At 40.4% G+C, this 22,678-nt stretch overlaps 1 protein-coding gene across 2 annotated transcripts in view; it reads left to right on the top strand.

Annotated features, from left to right (window-relative positions):
- The window catches only part of LOC109722881 (probable alpha-mannosidase At5g13980), a 39,042-nt gene extending 16,445 nt beyond the window's left edge, over nucleotides 1-22,597 (top strand). Inside the window, exons 15-29 of one of the 2 annotated variants that reach the window (XM_020251058.1) lie at nucleotides 12,156-12,375; nucleotides 12,465-12,601; nucleotides 12,878-12,946; nucleotides 13,066-13,125; nucleotides 13,229-13,294; nucleotides 14,422-14,469; nucleotides 14,651-14,770; nucleotides 14,976-15,041; nucleotides 19,967-20,079; nucleotides 20,223-20,307; nucleotides 20,634-20,744; nucleotides 20,818-20,913; nucleotides 21,281-21,328; nucleotides 21,440-21,508; nucleotides 22,034-22,597. In XM_020251058.1, coding sequence (XP_020106647.1) covers nucleotides 12,156-12,375; nucleotides 12,465-12,601; nucleotides 12,878-12,946; nucleotides 13,066-13,125; nucleotides 13,229-13,294; nucleotides 14,422-14,469; nucleotides 14,651-14,770; nucleotides 14,976-15,041; nucleotides 19,967-20,079; nucleotides 20,223-20,307; nucleotides 20,634-20,744; nucleotides 20,818-20,913; nucleotides 21,281-21,328; nucleotides 21,440-21,508; nucleotides 22,034-22,261 — 1,536 coding nt within the window. In that variant the 3' untranslated portion in view covers nucleotides 22,262-22,597. Of the gene's footprint in view, nucleotides 1-12,155; nucleotides 12,376-12,464; nucleotides 12,602-12,877; nucleotides 12,947-13,065; nucleotides 13,126-13,222; nucleotides 13,295-14,421; nucleotides 14,470-14,650; nucleotides 14,771-14,975; nucleotides 15,042-19,966; nucleotides 20,080-20,222; nucleotides 20,308-20,633; nucleotides 20,745-20,817; nucleotides 20,914-21,280; nucleotides 21,329-21,439; nucleotides 21,509-22,033 lie in introns of both variants that reach the window. The other variant, XM_020251057.1, reaches the window with a different exon arrangement.

Here is a 22,678-nt window from a genome sequence, read left to right as displayed (position 1 = left end):
GGACCGGTCCCTCGTTGCGTGGTTGAAAACACAAGCCACGAGAACCGGTCCTTCAAGATGAAGACCGGTCTGTTGTTTCGTAGCTGAAAACACCAGTCACGGGAATCGGTCCTTCATTTCGGGGACCAGTCTCTCTCTGCATAACTGAAAATCTTGTGTACGGGGACCGGTCCTCAATTCAGGGTCCGGTCCCTCAATGCGCACATGAAAAACCAGCTTACGGGAACCGGTCCTCAGATTCGAGACCGGTCCCTCTCATCGTACCATAATAACCACCCTACAGGAACTGGTCCTTCAAGAACAGAGACCGGTCCCTCGTAGTTTCCACGCAGAGAGAACCTACGGGGTCCGGTCCCCCAGTTCAAGGACCGGTCCCTGAACCCTGAAAAACTTAGTTTTTGAATAGAATTGATTTTTAAAACCATCCTAAGTCTTCCAAACATGTTTATAAATCAATATTGCACCACAAATTATTCTTATCCATACCTGGGGTTTCGAGCATCACCGAACGAGTCTTTTGATCTTGGATTACTTGAATCATCTCTTCAATCTCCATCTTCACTTCTTCATGACTCCATTCGACTTCACGAAATTCGCTAACTTAGAAAAATCCTTAACAATCTCCCCCTTTGGCGATTTCGTGACAAAACTCATTACAATACTGATACAACTCTCAAAAACAAAAATAGAAGATTATTGCAATCACCGAACGACAATCTCCTGCATGATCGATCCAACAAAATAAAAAATTACAATTTTCACAATCTTAATACAAACTCTATGACTTAGACATGGAGTCTTGAAGTTTTGAGATAACCTGCAAAACATTCTTCAAAACATAATCAAAATTTGCCATAGATAGTCATGTCAAAGTTTAAGATAAACAAGATAAACAAGTCAAGAGTCTACTAGTATCGCATTCACAAATCATATCCTAAACAAAGTCAAGTAAGTAGAAGTAAACCTAAGCCAATTCATCATCTAGTCAATTCATGTAAAACTAAGCCAAAAACTAAGCCATCATGTAAAACTAAGCCAAAAACTAAGACAATTCATGATCTAGTCAAGCATCATCATCATCTCCCCCTTTTTGTCAAGAAAACGCCAAAACGACAAAAGAGGGAAACCCATAGAGTCAATCCGAATCGGCACCCGGCGGAGGGATATCAGCACTACAGCACCCCAATTTATCAAAAATCACTTTCATAAGACGACGGAGCTTGCCCATTTGTCTTGTGAGACGCTCCTGCTCTAGAGCTATCCGAGCCTAATCAGCAGACAGACGTTGTAGCTCGCCCGAAATCCGTTCTTGTTCCTGTGACAGTCGCTGTTGCTCACGATATACTGAGGACACCGACATCTCCTCTTCAGACGTCGCCTTAGAAGGCCGAGATGGACCAGGACGCGGAGGAGAGCACTGCTGAGACGATCGACGCGGAGGAGGCCGCCTGGACTGAGAACGAAGCTGAACCGAGGATTTGACGAACGTAGTCTCACTGATCATTCCCAGACTGTGTTCATACGAGGAACACCTCGTGTCCACCCCAAACTTCCGTAGAATGCGCATAATGATCAGCGGAAAAGGCAATCGATGATTCTGACTCGAAGTCTTGATATCCTTTGCCATTCGTCTCCAGACCAAGAAAGGAACATTAAGGTTAATTCCCCGGGCACGTACCAAATTCGGCTGACCCAGCAGATACATATAAAGCATACGATCCCATCGCACCACCTTCGTGTTTGCCAAAGGCATAATGTTGTAGCACACCACAAAATTTAGGAAATGATACTCTATCTTTAATTCCTTGGACATCACGCAGATCCCATTGGAGGCGGTATCGGGCATACAAACGCCAGTCATAACACGGCGCCGATCCTGGATTGCATCAAAGCCGGCATGCAAATACTCAACTCCATCAGTCCGAGCCTCCATCTCGAGAACAGAAGCCACAGTATCCGGTGTAATGGTCAGTTCAACTTCCCGAACAGAAGTTTTGAAGATATACGGGCCACCATCGGAATCTTCTAAATAGCCTGCTCGCATGTAAAACTCCCGAATCAACTCCAGATAGTATCCAGTTTGTTCAGGAAAGTGACAAATCTCATATAAATTCCCATTCTCAAACAGAGCGTGGAGACCAGGCACGCGTTCAATGAGATTCTGCATGCCAACATCCCGTTCACCAATACACTGCTTTGACGAGTACATGGAACTTCTTCTTGGATCGATAGGAGCCTCTTGTGCACTGCGATGCGGAGGATCTGATGCAGGTTCCTGAATTTCATTGCCACCGGTCTTTTTCTTACTACGAGAGTACGTCAATTTTTCTTTCCCTTTTCCTTTTCCTTTTCCTTTTTTATTTTCTGGAGCTGCTGGTTCTTTTTCCTTCTTCTTGGACAGCACTTCAGGGGCCAGAGCTTCCCAATCGGTCGATTCAGTTTCTGATTCATCGCCTGGAGCATATTCATTGCCCACATCTTCAGCTGGTTGTTCAGCAGGTTGCTGCGCCGAAAAACGACGGCGCTTACCACCACGACCACCACCGGCCATAAGGAACACAAGCACTAGGAGCAAGGAATACATTTTGAAGGAAACCCCTGTTTAACCGGAATTTTGGAAACATATAATAGATGAATATCACCTCTTTTGAAATTTTTTACAAAAATTCAGAGATTTATCTAGAAGATTCTAGGGCCACCTATAACCAAGAAAAATCAAGTTCCAACACAAAACAATGCAAAATAATCATGCAAAAATCCCGCATTTTTCATAAAAATAAGCAGTATGATAGTGATGTTCTGAGATTATGCAGCGGTATCAAAAAGAATGTGATGCAAATGCTCGGCTAACAAAAGAATGTGATGCACCGGTATCAAAAAGGGTACGAGCTCTAACACCAGAAATCAAAATGATACCTGCCACTACCCGATCGGCTGCTGTAGAGTCCTCCACCTGTGCTGCATACATCCTGCCACTTGGGGCCTGCTGACGCCGCTCACCCTGCCGCGGCATAGACGCCCTGTCGTCCTGGCGATAACTCGGTGCTGCTCCATAAGACTGCTGAGGTGCCGGCGGTGCTGACGCTGTCGATGGTGCTGGTGAGCCTGCTCGGGAACACGCTGTCCTCATATGTCCAGGTTGTCCGCATCTATAGCACCGGCTCTCTCTCTGCTCACACTGTCGAGGCCAGTGTGGTCCCCCACAAATCACACACTGTGGCGTCCCCTGCGACTGTCCCTGCTGACGAGATCATCTAGAACGCTGACGCCCCGAAGACCCACGACCCTGAGAGCGTGATCGTGGAGGCCTCGGCGGACGTCTGCTGCTCGACTGTCCTCCGTCATCTAGAACTAGGGGCTTCTTATCCTGACTCTGCCCCGGCACCTGGGTCCGCTCACGAATCGACACATCACCTCTCTCCACCCACAAAGCCTACTCAATAGACGCATCCAAGGTCCTCAACCTCTGCGCCTGTACCAACCTGAAGATCTCTGGCCTCAAGCCTTGCACAAACAGATATACTCGGTGGGCCTCATCCCTTGCTGCAAAGGGCGCACAGTTCAGAAGCCGAGTAAACTCGGGGACATACTCCTGAACTGATCGCTCCCCTTGCTGAAGCTTCTTCAGGTTTTCATCGAGCTTCTATTTCACGCTGTTTGAAAAATACATCCCGTACAGCATTCCGCAGAGCTCATCCCACTTCATCTGCATTGTCACCAACTGTCGAGTACCTCTCATCCTCCTCCACCAAGAATGCGTATCGCTAGCCAAACAATGCACTCTCAGATGAACCTGCTCTCGCTCCGGTATAAATAAGTCCTCAAACAGTTTCTCCATCGCACTAACCTAGCCCTCTACAACCCAGGGCTCCGTGCAGCTGCCGTCAAAGGTCGGCGGATCAAAATGACGGAAACGAGCAATCCTCTTAGTCATCCGCTCCTGCTCAGCCTCAGACATTTGTGACGCATCTCCAGCAAGTGTAACTGGCGCCGTAGGAACTGTGACTCGTGGGGGTACCGCTGTGGCTGGTGCGGCCTCAGAAGTAGTCGGGGGTGGAGCTGACTGTTCTAGTGCTCTCGGTGCTGTGCTCTGCGGCGGAGCTAATGTCTCGCACATTCTTTGCAACAACGCCCCTTACTGTCTCGTCACCTCAGTCAGGGCACCTGACTGCTTTCTCACATCCGGGGTGCACTCGGGCCTGCCTGCTCAGGCATCTCAGGAGGTGCGGCATGAGAACAAATTTTGAATAAGGGCTTATTCTCCTCCTTGTTCCCTAAACAAACGGGGGCTACGAGAACAAATTTTGAACTATCAGAACTGCCATCAGTAAAACTAGTCTTTGCTAGTTTCTCCTTTTTCTGCTATTGTTGTTCTTTATTCGTTTTTTTTTAGGTTGAAGCATTCTGATTTGATATGCCATTTCTTCTTGCAGTAGTTACAAATCAAATCTGTATGCCATGATCTCAATTTCGATCTTTGTCTGTCGATGCCAAAACACTTTTCATTAGACCTCCACCTTGCAACTAGGCCCTCTATAGTACCTTCACTCGGATTACCATTAATCTATCGATCAATCTGTTCTTTCGAAAGTAGAGACGACTTGACGTCTTCGGTAAATAGGATCTCTCTACCAAAGAGGAAGGTTACTCTAAAGTGCTTATACGAGGGAGGTAAAGAACATAACAATAAAAAGGCTGCATCTTTTTCCTCAACCTTTACATCTATCAACCGTAAATTTGTAATAATCGAATTAAATTCATCAAGATAGGATTTGATAGGTGTACCTTTTGACATGCGTAGCACAAATAACCGATGCTTCAAATATAATTTATTTGTGAGAGACTTTGTTATATAAAGAGATTCGAGCTTCAATCTGTCACGCCCCGGATTACTCGTTTTCCAGGGCACGCCGACAAATCCGCCGTATACAAAGGAATTTTCCATGTATACGAAGCGATAGCTGTACCTGTACCTATAATCATATAAAACTACTACTAGTAATATAGAGCTGCTAAACTGAAATATATATATATATATATATATATATATATATATATATATATATATATATATATATATATATATATATATATAAAAGCAAAATTTTGTTTCTTTGACAAAAAATGGATATGTTTAACTATTAAAATGAATGATATAATTGTGACATCAACTTTGATTCACTTCCGTTCGCACACGGTCAAATAATTCAATTTAGTAATTCTAGTTAAATTAATTCGCCTAGGATGAAGAAATTCTTGGTTGTTCTAAAATCACACCATAGTCGATTGTTCTGGCAAAAAGAAGCCACATTTATCAGAAAAGGAAACCAAATGGAGCTATTCCATTTCCAACTCACTTCCAATGAAAATAAACCTTACAAATCCTTCAAACTAAGGATGCTTCCAGAGTCACCACTACATCAAATGCTATGAATGATGAGGAGCTAAAATTCAAATCCTGTCTATTTTTGATGTGAAGGGACAGTTTAATTAAGAACAAAGAGAAAAAGAAGCAGTAGAAAGCAGAGATTTAACAAAATGATAAAGGAAGATGTCAGACCTGTGTATGTAAAGGTAGTATGTGGTTCCTTTAAGCAACAGTTTCTTTACATATGAATCCTCTCCATCTGATACTTGTGGAGCTTTTGCAGCATCCTTCTCTGAAATCGCATAAGCCATTTGGACTGAACCACCTCCCAGATCAACCACCCCTACTGTGTGCGAGTATGTTTTTCCCAGATGTCCTAACAAATAATTGATGGCGACCTATAAGATCAAAATGTACTCACATAAGAAGCCAAAATTTACAACCCAAAAGTTCATATAAGAAAGCAATAGATTTGCAAAACAATTATAATTCTTGCTTTATTAGTTTATACTGAGAAAGGAATAAATCATGTAGAAAAGCTTGCAGTGTCTGCTAGGGGTGAAACAATACACTCGGATGGAAGAGCAGTAGCAACCAGCAAGCCAGAAAATGGCAAAGCTTTCAAATCAGGTTCAACATAAGGATATAGCTAGATCATAGCAATTTTCAATTTTCTTTCACCAGTTGATACACGGTTAGTCGCATATTTTGCATTTTCATACAAATGGAAGGTTATAAATAACTACCATGAAACAAAATATCGAGTTCGAAGATGAAATAGTTCAGATGCCATACCCACTGAAAAGCACCTTCCTGAGTTCCATCAAGAACAGAAACCCAATCCCGTTGGAACTTCAGTGAGCTCTTTTCTTGAAGGAGATCCCTGACCTGTGTAATGCAGGTTCAAATCAAAGCAGATTAGGGAATGTCAGAGAGTAACAAAAACTAAAACTGAACTTTTCTATATATGTGAATTGACAATCAACACAACTGAGACTGGAAATNGTGTCTATATATATATATATATATATATATATATATATATATATATATATATATATATATATATATATATATATATATATATATATATATATATCTCGAGGGGTTTAAGTACATACAAAAATGTCTACTACAACACTCGCTTCAGTGAGTACCCAGACAACAACCATATGTACATAAAAACCCCAAAACTACCTGTGGAAGGTACGCCTCTAGCTCTGCAACTCGTCTGGAAGGGATCTAGCTCGCAACACCCTTTTCACGATCAGTTTCAGCAATAGCAGCAGCCGCAGAAGAAGGCTCTTTAAAAAGGGGTCAATAACTGGGTGTGAGAACTACTGCAAAAAGAAGTAGTCCTCAGTAGGTACGGCTACCGACCTCAACGGCTCACCCACTAAGTCTACAGAAAGTATGCTCAATGATAGTAAAGAAACTGGAAAAACTCTACAGCTATATGCCACTATACTATCGCTAGCCAACACTAATTATCTGTAGATATAAAAATGCAATCTCTGACCCAATTTCATTAGGGACTGAACACACCCGTCCCGCCTGTTGAAGCAACACTAACTCCACCACGCTGGGTCGTCAGTGGAGAGCGAGTCCAAACAGGACCCAACGACAACAACGCAAAAGCACAAAGCCCGACTCCGGAGTGGCACTCGTGGGCGCTACCAAACCGAGTATGCAAACGTATCTCTGCCGAGCTCAATCAGGCTCTCACAGGCTATAGTCAAAGCATAAGGGTCTAACTGGGCTAACAACCAAAACTCACGTGCCGTCAGCACAATCCGATGCACAAATAGCAAACTGGGTCCACCCTCAACCGTGACAGCACCTGACAGCCCAGAACAGTCTATACACTACTGTAAAAATAATTTCGGCATCCCAGCATGAGCGTAAATTTATTCTACACTATTCTGGATATCCACCGCCTATAAACTGCGGCGATAAAAACAAATTACAGCTCCTAAAGCTAAATCTGATAGTTTTCAGAAAATGACAATGTAGAACCTATAATTTTCTCCTAAGTCAATTCAAATCCAACATGTATAATAAAACTAGCATTCAAGGCTCCAATTCAGATTTCATTAAAAATAATGTAAATCGGTGAATCGAGCTACTAACATGATATACGAAGCCAAAAATACATGCTATCAACATCTAGACTTAGGAGGAAATCCGAAGAATTCGGTAAACTTCAATCCACCTCGAAAAGCTAATCCACGACAGCGAGAAGTCGGAAAGAGAGGAAACACGCACTCGTCCGGCCTTCCAACGGCGCTACCACGATGCACGTACGCTCGAACGGCTCCCCAGCGCAATGTCGACGTCGATCCGAACTCCACCTGAGGCCTCCACCAAGCACACCATTGACTAAAGAGAGAGAGAGCAAGGATAATTATTCTCACTCCCTGCCTCTTCACACTTAATTAAAGCGGTGGGGATAAGGATGAGGGAAGCACGTGGACTCCACCGCTTTAATAAAGCAAAAATACCAACAAGCCCCTCTATAATTAAGAATTCTACTTTAGTCCTCTACAATATAAATCTTGAGTTTCAAAGTCCGTTTTTACGTCTATTTTGCGCAAAACGTCTCCAACTCAATCAAGCAAAAACTTATACTGTAATCTTGCCAATTTGCTAATGTTCAGTATATCATACAATCGTAGAGCCGCAGCCTATGTTGCACAGATACGGATACGGGGATACGGATACGACACGATACGGATACAGTGATACGACAATTTTTAAAACTTCTAGAATACGATACGCGGGATATACTTGAATAAAATATTATTTTAATTATATTTAAATATATGTTGATTATATGTAATGATTTATTGAGAACAATCAGAATATCTAGAGTATATTAAGGAATATATTCTAATATGCATTAACTTGTATAATTGTTCTACATATGCTCATAAAAAAAGAAAATCAATCATATAAAATAATAATTCAAAAAGTATCAAACGAACTATCATCCAACTTGATCAAATGATAACAATAGATATGTAGTTGCACAAACTAGATAATTAGCCATTCAATATATATGTCTGTTTTGTTAGTTCTATTATTAAAATAGTAATAAAAAGATATGCTAACAATTTAATAGAGAAGGAAAAAATAATCATAGTTTCTATAGCGGTATAGCCCTTGTTGCTTATTGTTAGGTTGACAAATTAGATGAAAGAGAATAAATACTCTATGAAGATAGAACAAGAGGGAGCGTCTTCTACCATTGAAGAGCAAAAAGATAGATGAAACGACAAATTGAACAGAGATTGGCGTTTTTCTCACTCTTTTCCTTCTTTCCAATAGGTTTGGATGTGAGCTTTTAAAAAAATTTTAAGTTTCAATCATTTTAGACCAAAAAAGAACACAAAAGAACTTGGCCGTGTCCTCCCCCGTATCCTCCCGTATCCCTCACGTAACCGAGCTGTATCCGATATTTTTTTATTTTTTAAAAATGCGGGATACTTCATTCCCGTATCGGACACGTATTGGGCACGTATTGGGCGCGTATCGGTATCCGATATGTATCCGATATGGGTACGGCATGAAATTTGAAGTATCCGTGCTTCATAGGGGCCACAACGATCTTCTTATTGAGAACTTCATGTAGAACCTCATTAAAGAGACATAACCGAATCGTGGTAAGAGCTTTAGTATCCAAATCAAGGTTTAAAGTGTCGTGGCTAGGTGGCATGCCGCTATCTGCCTGGCATGATATGGCAACGGCATGCTTTCGTGCCAACACATGATACGCTTGCGTGTCGATGGATACGCATGACCTCTTACTGGCACGCTTTGGTACGGACTTATTCCAATTTTTTTGGTTCCAATAAGCTTTTATAATGTTATTTTGAAAGATTTAATCAAATAATTATGAATATTTACTATGTATAACTTATTATACTTATCAATTAACATACTTGTAAGCTTTTTTGTATATGAAGTACAACTAAATCTGATGCAGAATAAAAATTTTTACAAGTTAGAATTTTTAAAAGAGCAAAGATATTTTTTCTTTTTTTCTTTTGACCATATTACAGTCTTATTTTTTATAAAATAAAAAAATAATTAAAAATTATTTGAAAAAATTATTTTAAAAGTATTTGAAAAAATATTTTTTAATTAATTTTTCCAAAAAATTAGTAGATCTATCAAAAATATTAAGCAAAATAAACAAATATGACAAATAAATTAGAAAAATAATCAATTGATTTAATTTATCTTTAAATTTTATCAGTATTCTCAATCTTCTAGCGCAAAAATAAAATTTTATGTTTGATGTGCCTCAAAATTTGTGTATTGAGTTCGATTTTGTTTCCTTAATTCACCAAAAATTTTGCGGTGTGACAAATTTGGATAAAATAATATGTGAAGAAAAAATAGATGTCTGTGGTGGAAACGGAGGGCTCGGACAAATCTTTTGTCCGTACATTGATAAACAAAATTTTTTTTTTTTTTTGACTTTCCTAATAAGTAAATTTTCAATTTGCAATGTCTTTGGGGGGGTGTGGGGTATCCAGAATGCTTCGGATACCCCAAAGAACAAAACAAAAAGAAAAAAAAGCAATGGGCAAAAAAAAAAAAGCAAAGAAGAAAGAAAAAAAATAGCACACTGCCGGCACGGCACTGTGTCGTGGCACATTGCGCCGTGCCGTTCTGTCTCGTGCGGCACGGCGCTGTATGCTGCAGCACGGAGGTGGGGTCCGAGACCCCCTCNACGGTACAACACGGGGCGGCACTTTAAAGCTTGATCCAAATCCTCTTTCTGCTCCTCTGTCAATGTGTTAGACATCTTCTCGTTCCCCAACAACGCCTTTTGCAAACCCCGTTGCGTTAGAACTGTGCGCATCTTAACTTGCCACAGTGTGAAACTGCTGGAGTGATCAAACTTTTCGATCTCAAATTTCGTAGACATCTTGAATGCCCAAACGATACGGCCCGCTCTGCTACCAATTTGTTACGAATCCGCCACTTACTTTGATATTAGATTTGCTCTGATATGAATCTGTTATGACAAAAGCGAAAAGGATCTAGTTTGTCGGGCGCGGAGATACCAAAAGAGAATCGAGAAAGAGAGAAGAAAAATAAAGTATACAAATATTTATGTAATTTGGCCACTGGCCTATGCTCATGGGCGAAGATGGAGCAAAAGCTTTATTACTGTAGAAGTCTGAGTACACAATTATATCTCTCTCCACAGACCCAAATCCAAAATGTACCGATGTACACAATGATGTACGGCCGAATTACCAAGTCACGTCTATACAGTGGGATAACAAGGATCGGCCTGTCACCAACCTCAAGTTCGGTGCACTCTCTAATAAGCCCGACTCGCTCGGTTCTAACGTGCACCCAATTGCCCCGGTTGGCTCTCTCACGTAAATGCACATGTGATGCTACAGCCCCCACAATGGATCATGATGGATATGTATATATAGCATTAGATTAATTAGACTCCAAACCCAAATAGAAGTATAAGTTGGAGTAGGACTAAAAAACATAGACCAATAATATGCCGCCCAGGAACTCTCTCTAAATCTCCATGGACCTGGTCTACCAATTTGACCTAGACGAATTCTAAATTCTAATCTATTTCCAATATAGAATTTAGGATAATAAACTCTTATTTAGTTTGGGGCCCAAAATGGTTCGGGTCCACAAAATTCGAGAAATGTTTAACAAAATCAATTAATTCTTTTGGAAGTATTGCATTTGGATCACGTGGTTGCTTAGTTTTTCTCGAAATGGATGGCATATATAAAGAGATAGGGACTGTAAATCTGAACTATCACATATGCCCTTTGAAAACTTGATTTCTTACATATATACCAAGATTTAAGTGCCGTGGCACTGGGTCGTGCCGGAAACTTGCCGGCACGGTACGGCACAGTGAGTGCCGAGCCGTGCCGATGCGTGCCGGTCAAAAAAAATTCTTTTGTGCCGACACATAATAGTATGAAATATTTATTTTCTTTAGAAACAAAATATTCTAACTATTTATTATGTCTTTTTATCACATTTTTAGAACTTTATTGAGGAAATTACTTACTAATTTAAAGAATAGAGGGTTTTGAGCTGTGTTATCGGCACGGGGTCTGTATCGTGTCGGTATCTTGTTGGCACAGTACGGCACGATAGATACGGCCCGTGCCGACGGGCACTTAAAACCTTGATATATACCATTATACTTGCAAAAAAAGAAAATGCCATGATTTCTTACATATATACCATAATACTTGCAAAAAAAAGAAAATGCCAATCTTTAGAATACTTATTCTGATATGAAACCATCATCTCCTTGTCAATTGGATGATCGACCAACTTAAGGGTATATTGTAAGAAGTTAAAACTTGTAGTTTTGGTGGGTATATATAAAATACACATTTTGTAGTTGTATATAAGTAAACGACTTGACAGAGAGAAAGATTGATAAAGCTCGCGGAGAACAATTGTGAGGATTTGTTTATTTTGAATGCATAATCATTTTGGATTATTTTCCATCCAGTCACATCTTTCATTGTTGTTTTCTATTCTCCTAAAATATGCTAAGATATGACAGGTCCACATAAGGTAAAATAGTAAATAAAAGGAATATGATATGCAAGTCTGGGGCATGGGGATCGATTGAAAGATGTTAACAAAGAATAACTAACTTCAGAAAATTAAAATTTTAAATCATAATAAAGTATCAATTCTGACTATATTGAACAGTTCCCATAAAATAATTCAGTGTCTCAACTTGTATAGAAATTCAAACATTTTGCAGGTTGTCGATAAATATGTTGTTGTTCAAGATTCTGAAGGTAGAGAAGTCGAATCACAACTTTTGCCTATAGCCAATGCTTCGCTCTACTTACGCAGCAAATACGTCAAGGCTTACCTTGGCGTGTCCCCGACCGTTACACCTAAGTACTGGCTTGCTTTTCGTGTATCTGTACCACCTCTTGGTTTCAACACTTACTTTGTTTCAAGAGCAAAACAAGCAGGTGAAGTCAGTATTTTTGCTTTTGTAATTTGAATTCCTTTGAATTGAGCCTTAACCTTATCCTTTTGGATTATATTTTTGCAATTTCAGGATCTGTTTCTGCCATGTCGACTTTGAATTCTTCGCAGGGAAATAAATATAGCAGTCTAGAAATTGGGCAAGGACATCTAAAGCTTATTTATAATGCGGATGGAGTACTATCTAAATACCTTGATAGCGGAAGCTTGGTATGTTATGGTATTGTACTTGCGTCATGTTCGCGTATGAGTTGCTCGCTCATTTTTCCTTTGCATATTCCGCAACTAAAAATCTTTCTATGTTTTCTGTAGTATGTGTAACAGAACTTTGTCCCAAACATACTTGATTCTCTATAACTGTCTAGTAATATTCAATCTAGGAACTTGAGACCTTACTTTAGGAAACCATTACTCATCTATAAATATATGATGTTTCTTTCCTTCGTAATCAACATTTGCAGTTGAAGTAATTTTTCTGTTCTCTAGGTGAATGCAGATATTAAACAGACATACAAGTTTTATTCTGGATTTAATGGAACAAATACTGATCCTCAGGTATGTTATCAAGTTTAAACAAATAACTTATCTTGCTGATAACAACTGTTATGCCAATTTATCGTATATGTTCCCAACTTGGATGAAGAACCATATTTAATTCGTTTTCCTTTTTGAAGGCTTCTGGAGCATATATATTTCGTCCAGGTGGCACCTTTCCCATAAAATCTGATGTACAGGTATATTTGCTTTTAAAGAATAGTCGAGTGTCGAACTTGCTGAAGTTGTCAAAAAGATCCATCTACTTTATTATCTAAGCATTTTAATTGAAATAAGGTGCAGTTGACAATTCTGCGAGGATCTATATTGGATGAAGTGCATCAACAGATCAATCCATGGATATACCAGGTTCTTCTCGTTGTTACAAAAATAAGCATGCAGGAATATCATTTTGTGGAGCCATTATTGTTCTTTTCTCCATTAGGGTGCGTTTGGTTCGAGTTATGTAATATATAGAGTATTTCGATATATCCAGATATCTTGGATTTCTAAATAAGATTACTACTGATGCTGCATTAGCACATTTGGTTTAATGCAGTAATGTAATGTTGGATTGCAGTGTTTATAGCATTACTATATTTGGTTCAGTCTATAAAATTCAATAATCTTGACAATAAAATATAGTCTATTCCAAAATTGTCCATAGCCATATTTGACAAACTTTTTTTATTGTTTACAAATATGAAATTTATAAATTTCAAATTTAAAATATAAATATAAATATAAATATAAATTTAAAATTTAAAATTTAAAATCTAAATTTAAAATTTAGAATTTAAAATACAAATTTGAATTATAAAATTTAAAATTTAAAATTTAAATTTGAAAATTGAAAATTTAAGTTTAAAAATTTAAAAATTAAACGTTAAAATTTGAAAAATTGAAAATTGAAAATTGAAAATTAAAATTCAAAATTTAAAATTTAAAATCTGATAATTCAAAATTTTAAATTAAAATTTTTAAAATGGCGTATTGGAAGGGTTTCGGTAGTTGGAGGGGTAAATTTGTAATTTTATATAACATGCAAGATTAGCCGCCGTTGGTAATCCAATATACAGACTCCCCCTTTGGTTAATATTTTCGGTGTAATTTTGCACCATTTGTAATGTTGCATTATTAACTAGATTACATACTGGATGAACCAAACGTAGTAATCTTGACAGAATTGTCTGTAATCCTGTCAGGATAACCCGAACCAAACACACCCTTATGGTTATTCTACTACAGTTAGAAAAATAGAAAATCAAGTAGCTGGTGCCTACTTCCTAGGTGAAAAAATAGTAGGCTGCTTCTTTCGTGACGAGATACTGAGATTAGGAAGTGTCGGGCATTTAGTCTATCAACGTAATATTGGCTAACATTTTTAGATTAACATTTACTAATATGAATTGCAAAAACAGGTTGTCTAACATTCATCCTCTCTTTTCTTGCCATATGAACTAACAAATTGAGCATCAATATTTTTGTAAATGCAGATCACCAGAGTTTACAAGGGAAAAGAGCATGTGGAAACTGAATTCATAGTAAGCACAAAACCTGGAGAACTTGGCACATGGCAGCAACAATTATTATTCTATTATGAAAATGGACGTTTGATGATAGTTTATGGCCTCTTTTTCTGTCTTCTTTTCTGTTTTTTCTTGCCAAACTACTCTATGCTCTCATTTTGGAGCTCTTGATCTAACTATGTGATAATATTTGTAGGTAGGACCCATACCAGTGGAAGATGGAATCGGCAAAGAAGTAGTTGCTGAAATCACAACAAATATGGCTACAAACAAAGCATTTTATACAGATTCCAGTGGGCGTGATTTCATTAAGAGGGTATGCTGCACCTCTCTTTGAATAACTTTTTGAATTTCCAATGGGCTTAGTACTAGTTCTTATTGCTGTTGCTGCTTTAACTTTCATAGAACATATTTCCTTGTCACGAAGCTCGAGTGCTACATAACAAAGCATGATTTGTGCCATGCATATGCATCCTTAACATCTTTCTTATTAAATGTATAAGACCTTTGATCATCTGCAGATCCGCGATTATAGATCAGACTGGCAATTGCAAGTAACCCAACCTGTTGCTGGAAACTATTATCCTGTAAGTTTTTGCTGGTATCAAGTATTCTAAATCTGGTCATCTCCTACTTGCTAAAACTTGGTTACCTAAGGGCATGTATGGCATCATCTTTTTCTTTTCTTGTTTTTTTTCCCCTTCTAAAACTGCAATGTTATATGTTACTTGTTAATATAGTTGGCTTTAATTATTTGAAACTTGAAAAACAATATTATCATTTTGCTTAGAATGTATGGTGACTTTACAAGGAACACGCCAACAAAAAGTATGAGAAGGTGCATGTCACGCCCCGAGACCGCTACCAATTTGGTCCGGCCCGGGCGCGTCGAACAGACGCCGAACGGACAGGACCTCCCCTGTCCGCCCAAGGCTAACCAACAGATCATGTATAAGAATTTACCCAGGAATCAATTCATAAATACACGATCAAGAAGCACCACCAGTGCAACAACCAAGAGCAAGATACCAGTATGGAAACATATACAAGTACATAAAGAGAGAAGATGCTATCTATTACATTCATTTAACTTGATACATTTGATTACATCTTTTACATTCTTCTAAAATATAAATACAATCACTCAAACCTCACCCTATACAACATCTACTCTCAAACATAATACAGGGTAAAGCTAATGCAAAAGGTAGGTAGCTAATACAACTAGGGCGCTAAACCCTTACCGCGATCCTCGCGCTCGCCCGGGACACCCGAACTCAAACTTGTAAAAAGTGGGGTGAGAACTATCTTCCATAGTTCCCAGTGGGTTCGGCCGCCGACTCGGCCGGTCTCCCCACTAGGTCCAAGTGGGTGCAAGTAGATAAACAGATAGATATAGAAAGCTGTAGAAACGAATAGTAAAACTACTCTACTGTGCCCAAATCATGTATATGATGAATGCATGCACAAAGAAATAGATAGTTCGACTAGCTCTTCATATGTCCAAAAGGTAAAGCTATTTACTGGTTCGTCAATCTCGTGGCTCACTCAAGGATCTATCCATTACTCACCTAGCCGTCTCGATCACTACACATCCGAGACCGTCTGCGGGACCCCAAATAGGCTATCCCTCGGGACCCCAAGTAGGCCATCCCTATCCCACGGGACCCCAAATAGGCCATCCCTCGTGACTGACTCCGGAGCGCACTACTTGTGTGGAGCGACCACCACAAGTTGGGAGCAGACAATGAGTATGATCCCAATTCTCCCACCTCAAGGGTGCCCTATCCTCTAGGGTTACTGTCACCATAGTCAATGGGTTTCATATACACTACGACCCACAATGCCACTCGTTCTTGTTTAATTAGTAACTAGGTACCACTCGTTCATTTGTTTACTAACAACTAGATGCCACTCGTTCTTTTGTTTCAACCCTTGCATCATACTTTCATCATTACACTATAGGATTACAAGACTCGACCCAATCCTCATCAATCCCCTATATCCAGCTACCAATGCACAATACGATATCAGATAGAAAATCATAGGGAAAGGCGATGCACAATCATCCTACAATGCATATGATCACAGGATGCAAGGTCTTAAAATACTAAGACATAAGAGGGAGCCCGATTGCTTCGGGATGGACACCACCCACCTCTTGGCGATGCCGCGACGGTAGAAAACTCAACGCTGCGGTCTTTGCACGTCGCTTCAACTCCTCGGGGCGAAGTGAGCCCTCAAGTACCCGATTCGGCGATAACTCCGTACTCACTCGTCGGATCGACAAACCGTTTTCGCCGACGCGTTCCGAGACCTAGCAATTTGGTTTACGACCTATTAAGATAGATCAAAACCCTAGATTTCCAAAAAATCCAAATCCATGCCCTAAAATGGCAATGAGGGAGAAATCCGTGGTGCGAGCTTCGATTTCGAGCTCGAACCATCTATTTATCTCCTCTAGGTTCCATTCGAACCAATTCTAAACAATAAAACCCAATCCTAAGAAATTCACCATGAATGGGTTAGGAGCTTACCTCTAAGCCAAGCTCCAAGCTTGAGAGAGGGAGAGAAGAAGATAATCTTCTTCTTCTTTGTCTTCTCCTTCCTCTTCTTCTTCTTTTCCTTCATTTTCTTCCTCTCCTTCTCCTTCTCCTTCTTTTCTTTCTAGAGAGAGAGAGGGAAAGAGTGTGAGAGGGGGAGAGAGCAAAGGAGAGGGAGAGAGAGATCCCCCAGCCTCTAATAAAGGCCATTTTGCAGATAGCCCCCTCAACTTTTCATCTTTTGAATCAGCCCTCACTGGGCATTTTCGCTGTGAGGGACCGGTCCCTGCTCGGGGAGACCGGTCCCCGAAAGCCTCCCATGCGGGCAGAGGGGATTTCGCGTTCGGGAACTGGTCCTTGCTTGAGAGACCGGTCCCCGGGAGACCGGTCCTTGTCCGAGAGACCGGTTCCCGAAAGCTGAGTTTTCGGGACTTAGCCAAATTTCGGCTATTTTCGCTGGACCAACGTTCGGGAACCGGTCCCTGCCTGCCAGGGACCGGTCTCATCAGAGACCCCCCCACAGCCCAGCCTGATGGGACCGGTACCTCCCTGCCAGGGACCGGTCCCCGAGAGCATTTCTGCTCCAGTGCAAGTTTTGCACTGGTGCTCCTGTGGACCTTTTCTTAATGCGCCTTATGCATTATACTCACCTTTGGGCTTTCCGAAGCCTACACACTCGACAAACAGTCGATTCCATTCGAAGTCAAGTCCTCGGATTTCGAGGATTCACTTCCTTACATCCTCCCCACCTTAAAAGAGTTTCGTCCTCGAAACGAACTCAATACTACCAAACTTAATTAGAATTCCAAATTCTAAACTCATACCTCGATTTAACCTTCGAACAGGCGAGGATGATTCGCCTTCATTTTCTCCTCGAGCTCCCAGGTGGCTTCGCGATCATCATGATTGGTCCACCGGACTCGGACATAAGGAATTTCCCGATTTCTTAACTTGCGTACTTCACGAGCGGTAATTGCCACCGGGAATTCCTCGTAGCTCAGGTCCTCCTGAAGTTCCGGCGGCTCGTATAACATTGCGTGCTCGGGGTCAGGAATGTATTTGCGAAGATTGGAGACGTGGAATACATTGTGCACATCCGCCAGCTTCGGCGGCAACGCGAGCCGATAAGCCACCGTCCCAATCCGTTCCAAGATCTCATAGGGGCCAATATATCGGGGACTTAACTTGCCCCGAACACCAAATCGCTTAACGCCTCTCATAGGAGAAACCTTTAAGAAAACACGGTCGCCCACCGCGAATTCCAAATCCCGTCGGCGCCTATCCGCGTAGCTCTGTTGTCGAGATTGCGCCGTGAGTAACCGCTTGCGAGCAAGGCGGACCTTTTCTTCCGCCTCCCGCAGCACATCGGGGCCGAATTCTGTGCGCTCGCCCACATCACTCCAATAAATGGGAGATCGGCACTTTCGCCCATAGAGAGCCTTGAACGGTGCCATCTCCACACTAGCATGATAACTGTTGTTGTAGGCGAACTCGGCCATTGGCAAGTACTTACACCAGCCTCCCTTGAAGTCAATGACGCAAGCTCGTAACATATCCTCCAGAATCTGAATTGTTCTTTCCGTTTGCACATCTGTCTGGGGATGAAATGCAGTACTGAAATCGAGCCGCGTGCCAAGGGCCTCCTGCAGGCTTTTCCAGAAACGTGAAGTAAACTTGGGGTCTCTATCTGACACAATCGACTTCGGTACCCCATGTAACCTCACTACCTCATCAAGGTATACCTGCGCCAACTTATCTCCCGCCTAGGTGGTGTGGATCGGCAAAAAGTGTGCTGACTTTGTCAAGCGATCCACAATCACCCAGATTGCGTCGTGTCCCCCTGTCGAGCGAGGTAAGCCAACGATGAAATCCATAGATATATCCTCCCATTTCCAGACGGGAATAGGTAGGCTTTGAAGCTTCCCTGCTGGAAACCGGCGCTTCGCCTTTACTTGCTGACAAGTCAAACACTTCGCCACGAAGCGCCCAATATCAGCCTTCATCCCCGGCCACCAATAGAGTGCTCTCAACTCATGATACATTTTGGTGCCGCCCGGGTGATCCGCGTATGGAGACCGGTGGGCTTCCTGCAAAATCAGCTCGCGAAGCTCTTCATTCTCGGGCACGCACCACCGGTTTCGAAACCGGAGCGCGTCACCGGCGTCCACACTGAAATCGCCATCTCGTCCTTCCTCGATGTTGCGCCGCACCCTTTGGAGACTCGAATCTGCAGGTTGCAAATTCCTGATCCTCTCCAATAAGGTCGGTTGAATAACGAACGCCATCAGCTGAGCCGGGACCTCGGGAGCGACCACTTCGAGGTCCAGTCGCTCCATCTCCAGCCCTAGGGGTGCCAGTAGGAAGTCATACGTATCTCAGCACATTAGCGTATCATGTGTTGGCACGAAAGCGTGCCGGTGCCATACCGTTACCGTGCCAGGCAAACAGCGATACGCCCCCGTGCCACGGCACTTTAAACCTTAGTTCATAATGCAATGCTTTCAAACTTTGTTTTTATTTATTTATTTGTTTTTTATTAGTCATTTTGGAGGTTATCATTCTGTTCCAACTTCACTTTCCTGAAGCTGGGAAATTTTTTAAGCAAACTGGAGGAGTGTAGTGAGATAGGTTGATAGGATCGGCGAAGTAAGTTGCCCAATTTACTAAAATACTCGTAAGAAAATTCTCACTTTCATGAGTTATATAACATGATCCAATATAATTTTGTTTGAGGCTTGTATAACTGATCCAGCCTAACGTGGGATGAAAGATGGACTTAAGTTGAGCAAACCTTCTAAATTTCGATTTTTAAACCAAAAGCTAAACAAAAGGGAATGGATCTAGTGCTTAACATACAAAAAAGTCTTATTTGCTATATTCATTTAGCAGTATAGTTTTCTTCTAGGTTAGTTTATTCCTTGAAAACATAACAGTAATGATATGACCATTTTTTTTTGCTTTTTCTGCAGATTAATTTGGGCACATACATTAAGGATAACAGCACAGAACTCTCAGTATTGGTAGATAGATCTGTAGGAGGTTCTAGCATAGTGGATGGGCAAGTTGAATTGATGCTTCATAGGTATATCTTGCGACAAAGAAATTTCATCCTACCATTTATCTCGTTTTTTTTTTTTTCACTTTCTTTGTTCTTTTTCTTGCTGAGTGAACTTGTAACTCAGAACTGGAACTGTTTCTCTGTGTTCCTTATTTCTGATGATATAGGAGATTGCTCTATGATGATGGTCGAGGCGTTGGAGAGGCACTTAATGAGACTGTTTGTGTCAATGACGACTGTGCAGGATTAGTTGTAAGTAAACTCCAGGGACCCTGCATCTCACTTTTATAGGTTTTCTTACCCTTCTTTGAAATTCTTCAAGTCTTTCTTTCTGAAATGGTTGATTTTGTTTCAAAAAGTCATTCTATAGGTAAAAATCTTGCCAAAGAGGATGTCATGCAAGTTCATTCTGAAAAGTTGGTTGTTTGGTAGCTTATCTACTTAAGTGTAAAAAATCTTGCATTCTTTAACTGATTTAATCTGCAATTAATAGGAATGCTGTCTTATAGAAAAAACTTTCATCTAAAGAACTTTTGAAACCATTTTATTGGCAATTCGATGAATTGAAATCCTTGCAGATTGAAGGAAAATACTATCTCAAATTTGATTCGTTAGGAGAGGGAGCTAAGTGGCGTCGAACTTTTGGACAGGAGATCTATTCTCCTCTTCTCATTGCTTTCTCAGAGCAGGTAAATTTGGTCAGATTGCTGTTACAGTAAACCCATTTTACTCAATTCTGGTTAGCTTAATTTATTTGTTCAGGATGGAGGTAACTGGGCAAGCTCTCATGTTGTAAAATTTTCTGCAATGGATTCCTCCTACAGTTTGCCAGATAATGTTGCAGTACTCACCCTTCAGGTAAGCGCTTTTGTATGTAAAACAAATTGTTCGGCATTGATCATTCAATTCTAACGTGCTCATCAATCCAACAATGAGAAGCACCGAAATAATCAACCCCTTAAATGTTTTTTTTTTTTAACTCCTTTTCTTGATTTAGATGCATCATTGGAAGTACTAATAACTAGCCGATCTAAAATTTAGACTAGTTGTTTGAGTTGATACTTTACTGTTTTGGTACAATAAACAAGAGAGATCATTGGACTAAATCTCCGACGGTGACTTGTTGCTGCTACAAAAGTGCGAAGCACCTTTTTTTAGCCCCATCCCTACATATGCTAGTTTTCAATTCCAAGAATTTGAGCTTAATTAAATATTGTATTTCCAGGCACTTGAAGATGGCAGTGTTCTCCTTCGGTTGGTGCACCTTTATGAGGTTCTGAACACTTCTTTTTTTTTATTTGATGAATTTTCTGAATTCAGAGCCTTATAATAACTTGGAGTAGGAACCTTTTTGAATCTGTTTCTCTTTGCATGCTACCTTCAGGTTGGGGAGGACAAGGATCTTTCTGTAATGGCAAGTGTTGAACTTAAGAAGATCTTTCCAAACAAAAAGGTACCACGTGTACAAACTAATCAACAATTCTTAATAAAGATACCTACTATGGTGAAAACTTTGGGGCATGTAGCAAAACCGACAAATTGCGGAAACCTAAGCGAACCAGTAAACTCTGTTCACCTTGGCTCTTCATTTATATGGATTCGTTCAATCTCTCATATTAGTGCCTGGGTTCTATTCCAATATTCCATAAGAGGGAAAAAAAAATAAAATTACTGTTACTAGAAAAAAAAAAATCAAATTATTTAATTTTTTGTTGGATTTATATCTTTTGTTTAGTAAAACTAGAAAACAAGCGCATACATATTGAACTATAATATACTATTACTATGGATTAAGATTAATCTAGATTGTCTAAGCGGAGAGCGGGAAAACGAGTATATTATCAGTTAAATTGTCAATTACTACTTTCGGGTTTCATTGAGAATCAACTTGAACTTTGGACATTATAATTTGGAAATGATATTTCTTCTTTTTAGTTTCTATGGAACTGATCCAACTATTGCCTTTGCAAATTTTCAGATCATCAAGATAACAGAAACCAACTTATCCGCGAACCAAGAGAGAGCTGAGATGGAGAAGAAAAGACTAAAATGGAAAGTGCAGCAGGGCTCTTCCGGGGCGGAAACTGTCGTCCGAGGGGGCCCTGTGGATCCTTCTAAGCTAGTTGTCGAGCTGGGGCCGATGGAAATCCGCACGTTTATCCTTAATTTGGACTACCTTGCCTTCGTAAGCGCGGCAGGTCCCTAGCTTTCTGCTTCGACGCAAATGTTGTTGTGTTGCAGAAAATCTCCCGTGCACGATTAATATTGCAATAAGGACGAAAGAGCCATTTTGCTTGTCACATTTGCCCCTCTTCTTCTTCTTCTTCTTCTTCTTCTTGTTATTGTTGTTGTTTTGTGTTATCATTGCTGCTTCATGTGCTTGGGCGAGTAGTAATGTAAGATACCCAAAATTTACAAAATAATGCTGCTGATGCACCTGTTAATGCCGTATAAATTTTACATCACAGCCATCCTATGTACGGTGTACAATTAGATCTTTTTTTTTTTTTAATGAGAAATATTTTGGGTCCTCCATTCACAAGTTTTCTATAGTATTGTTTACGTGTAGGTATCTACTTTGTGTGAACACTATAGTAATATTTAGGATTTAGTGATGATTATT

Source organism: Ananas comosus, linkage group 17, assembly GCF_001540865.1.
Source record: "Ananas comosus cultivar F153 linkage group 17, ASM154086v1, whole genome shotgun sequence".
Taxonomy (NCBI): Eukaryota; Viridiplantae; Streptophyta; class Magnoliopsida; order Poales; family Bromeliaceae; genus Ananas; species Ananas comosus.
Note: the sequence above shows the minus strand (reverse complement) of the source record. Positions and strands in the feature narration are given on the sequence as shown.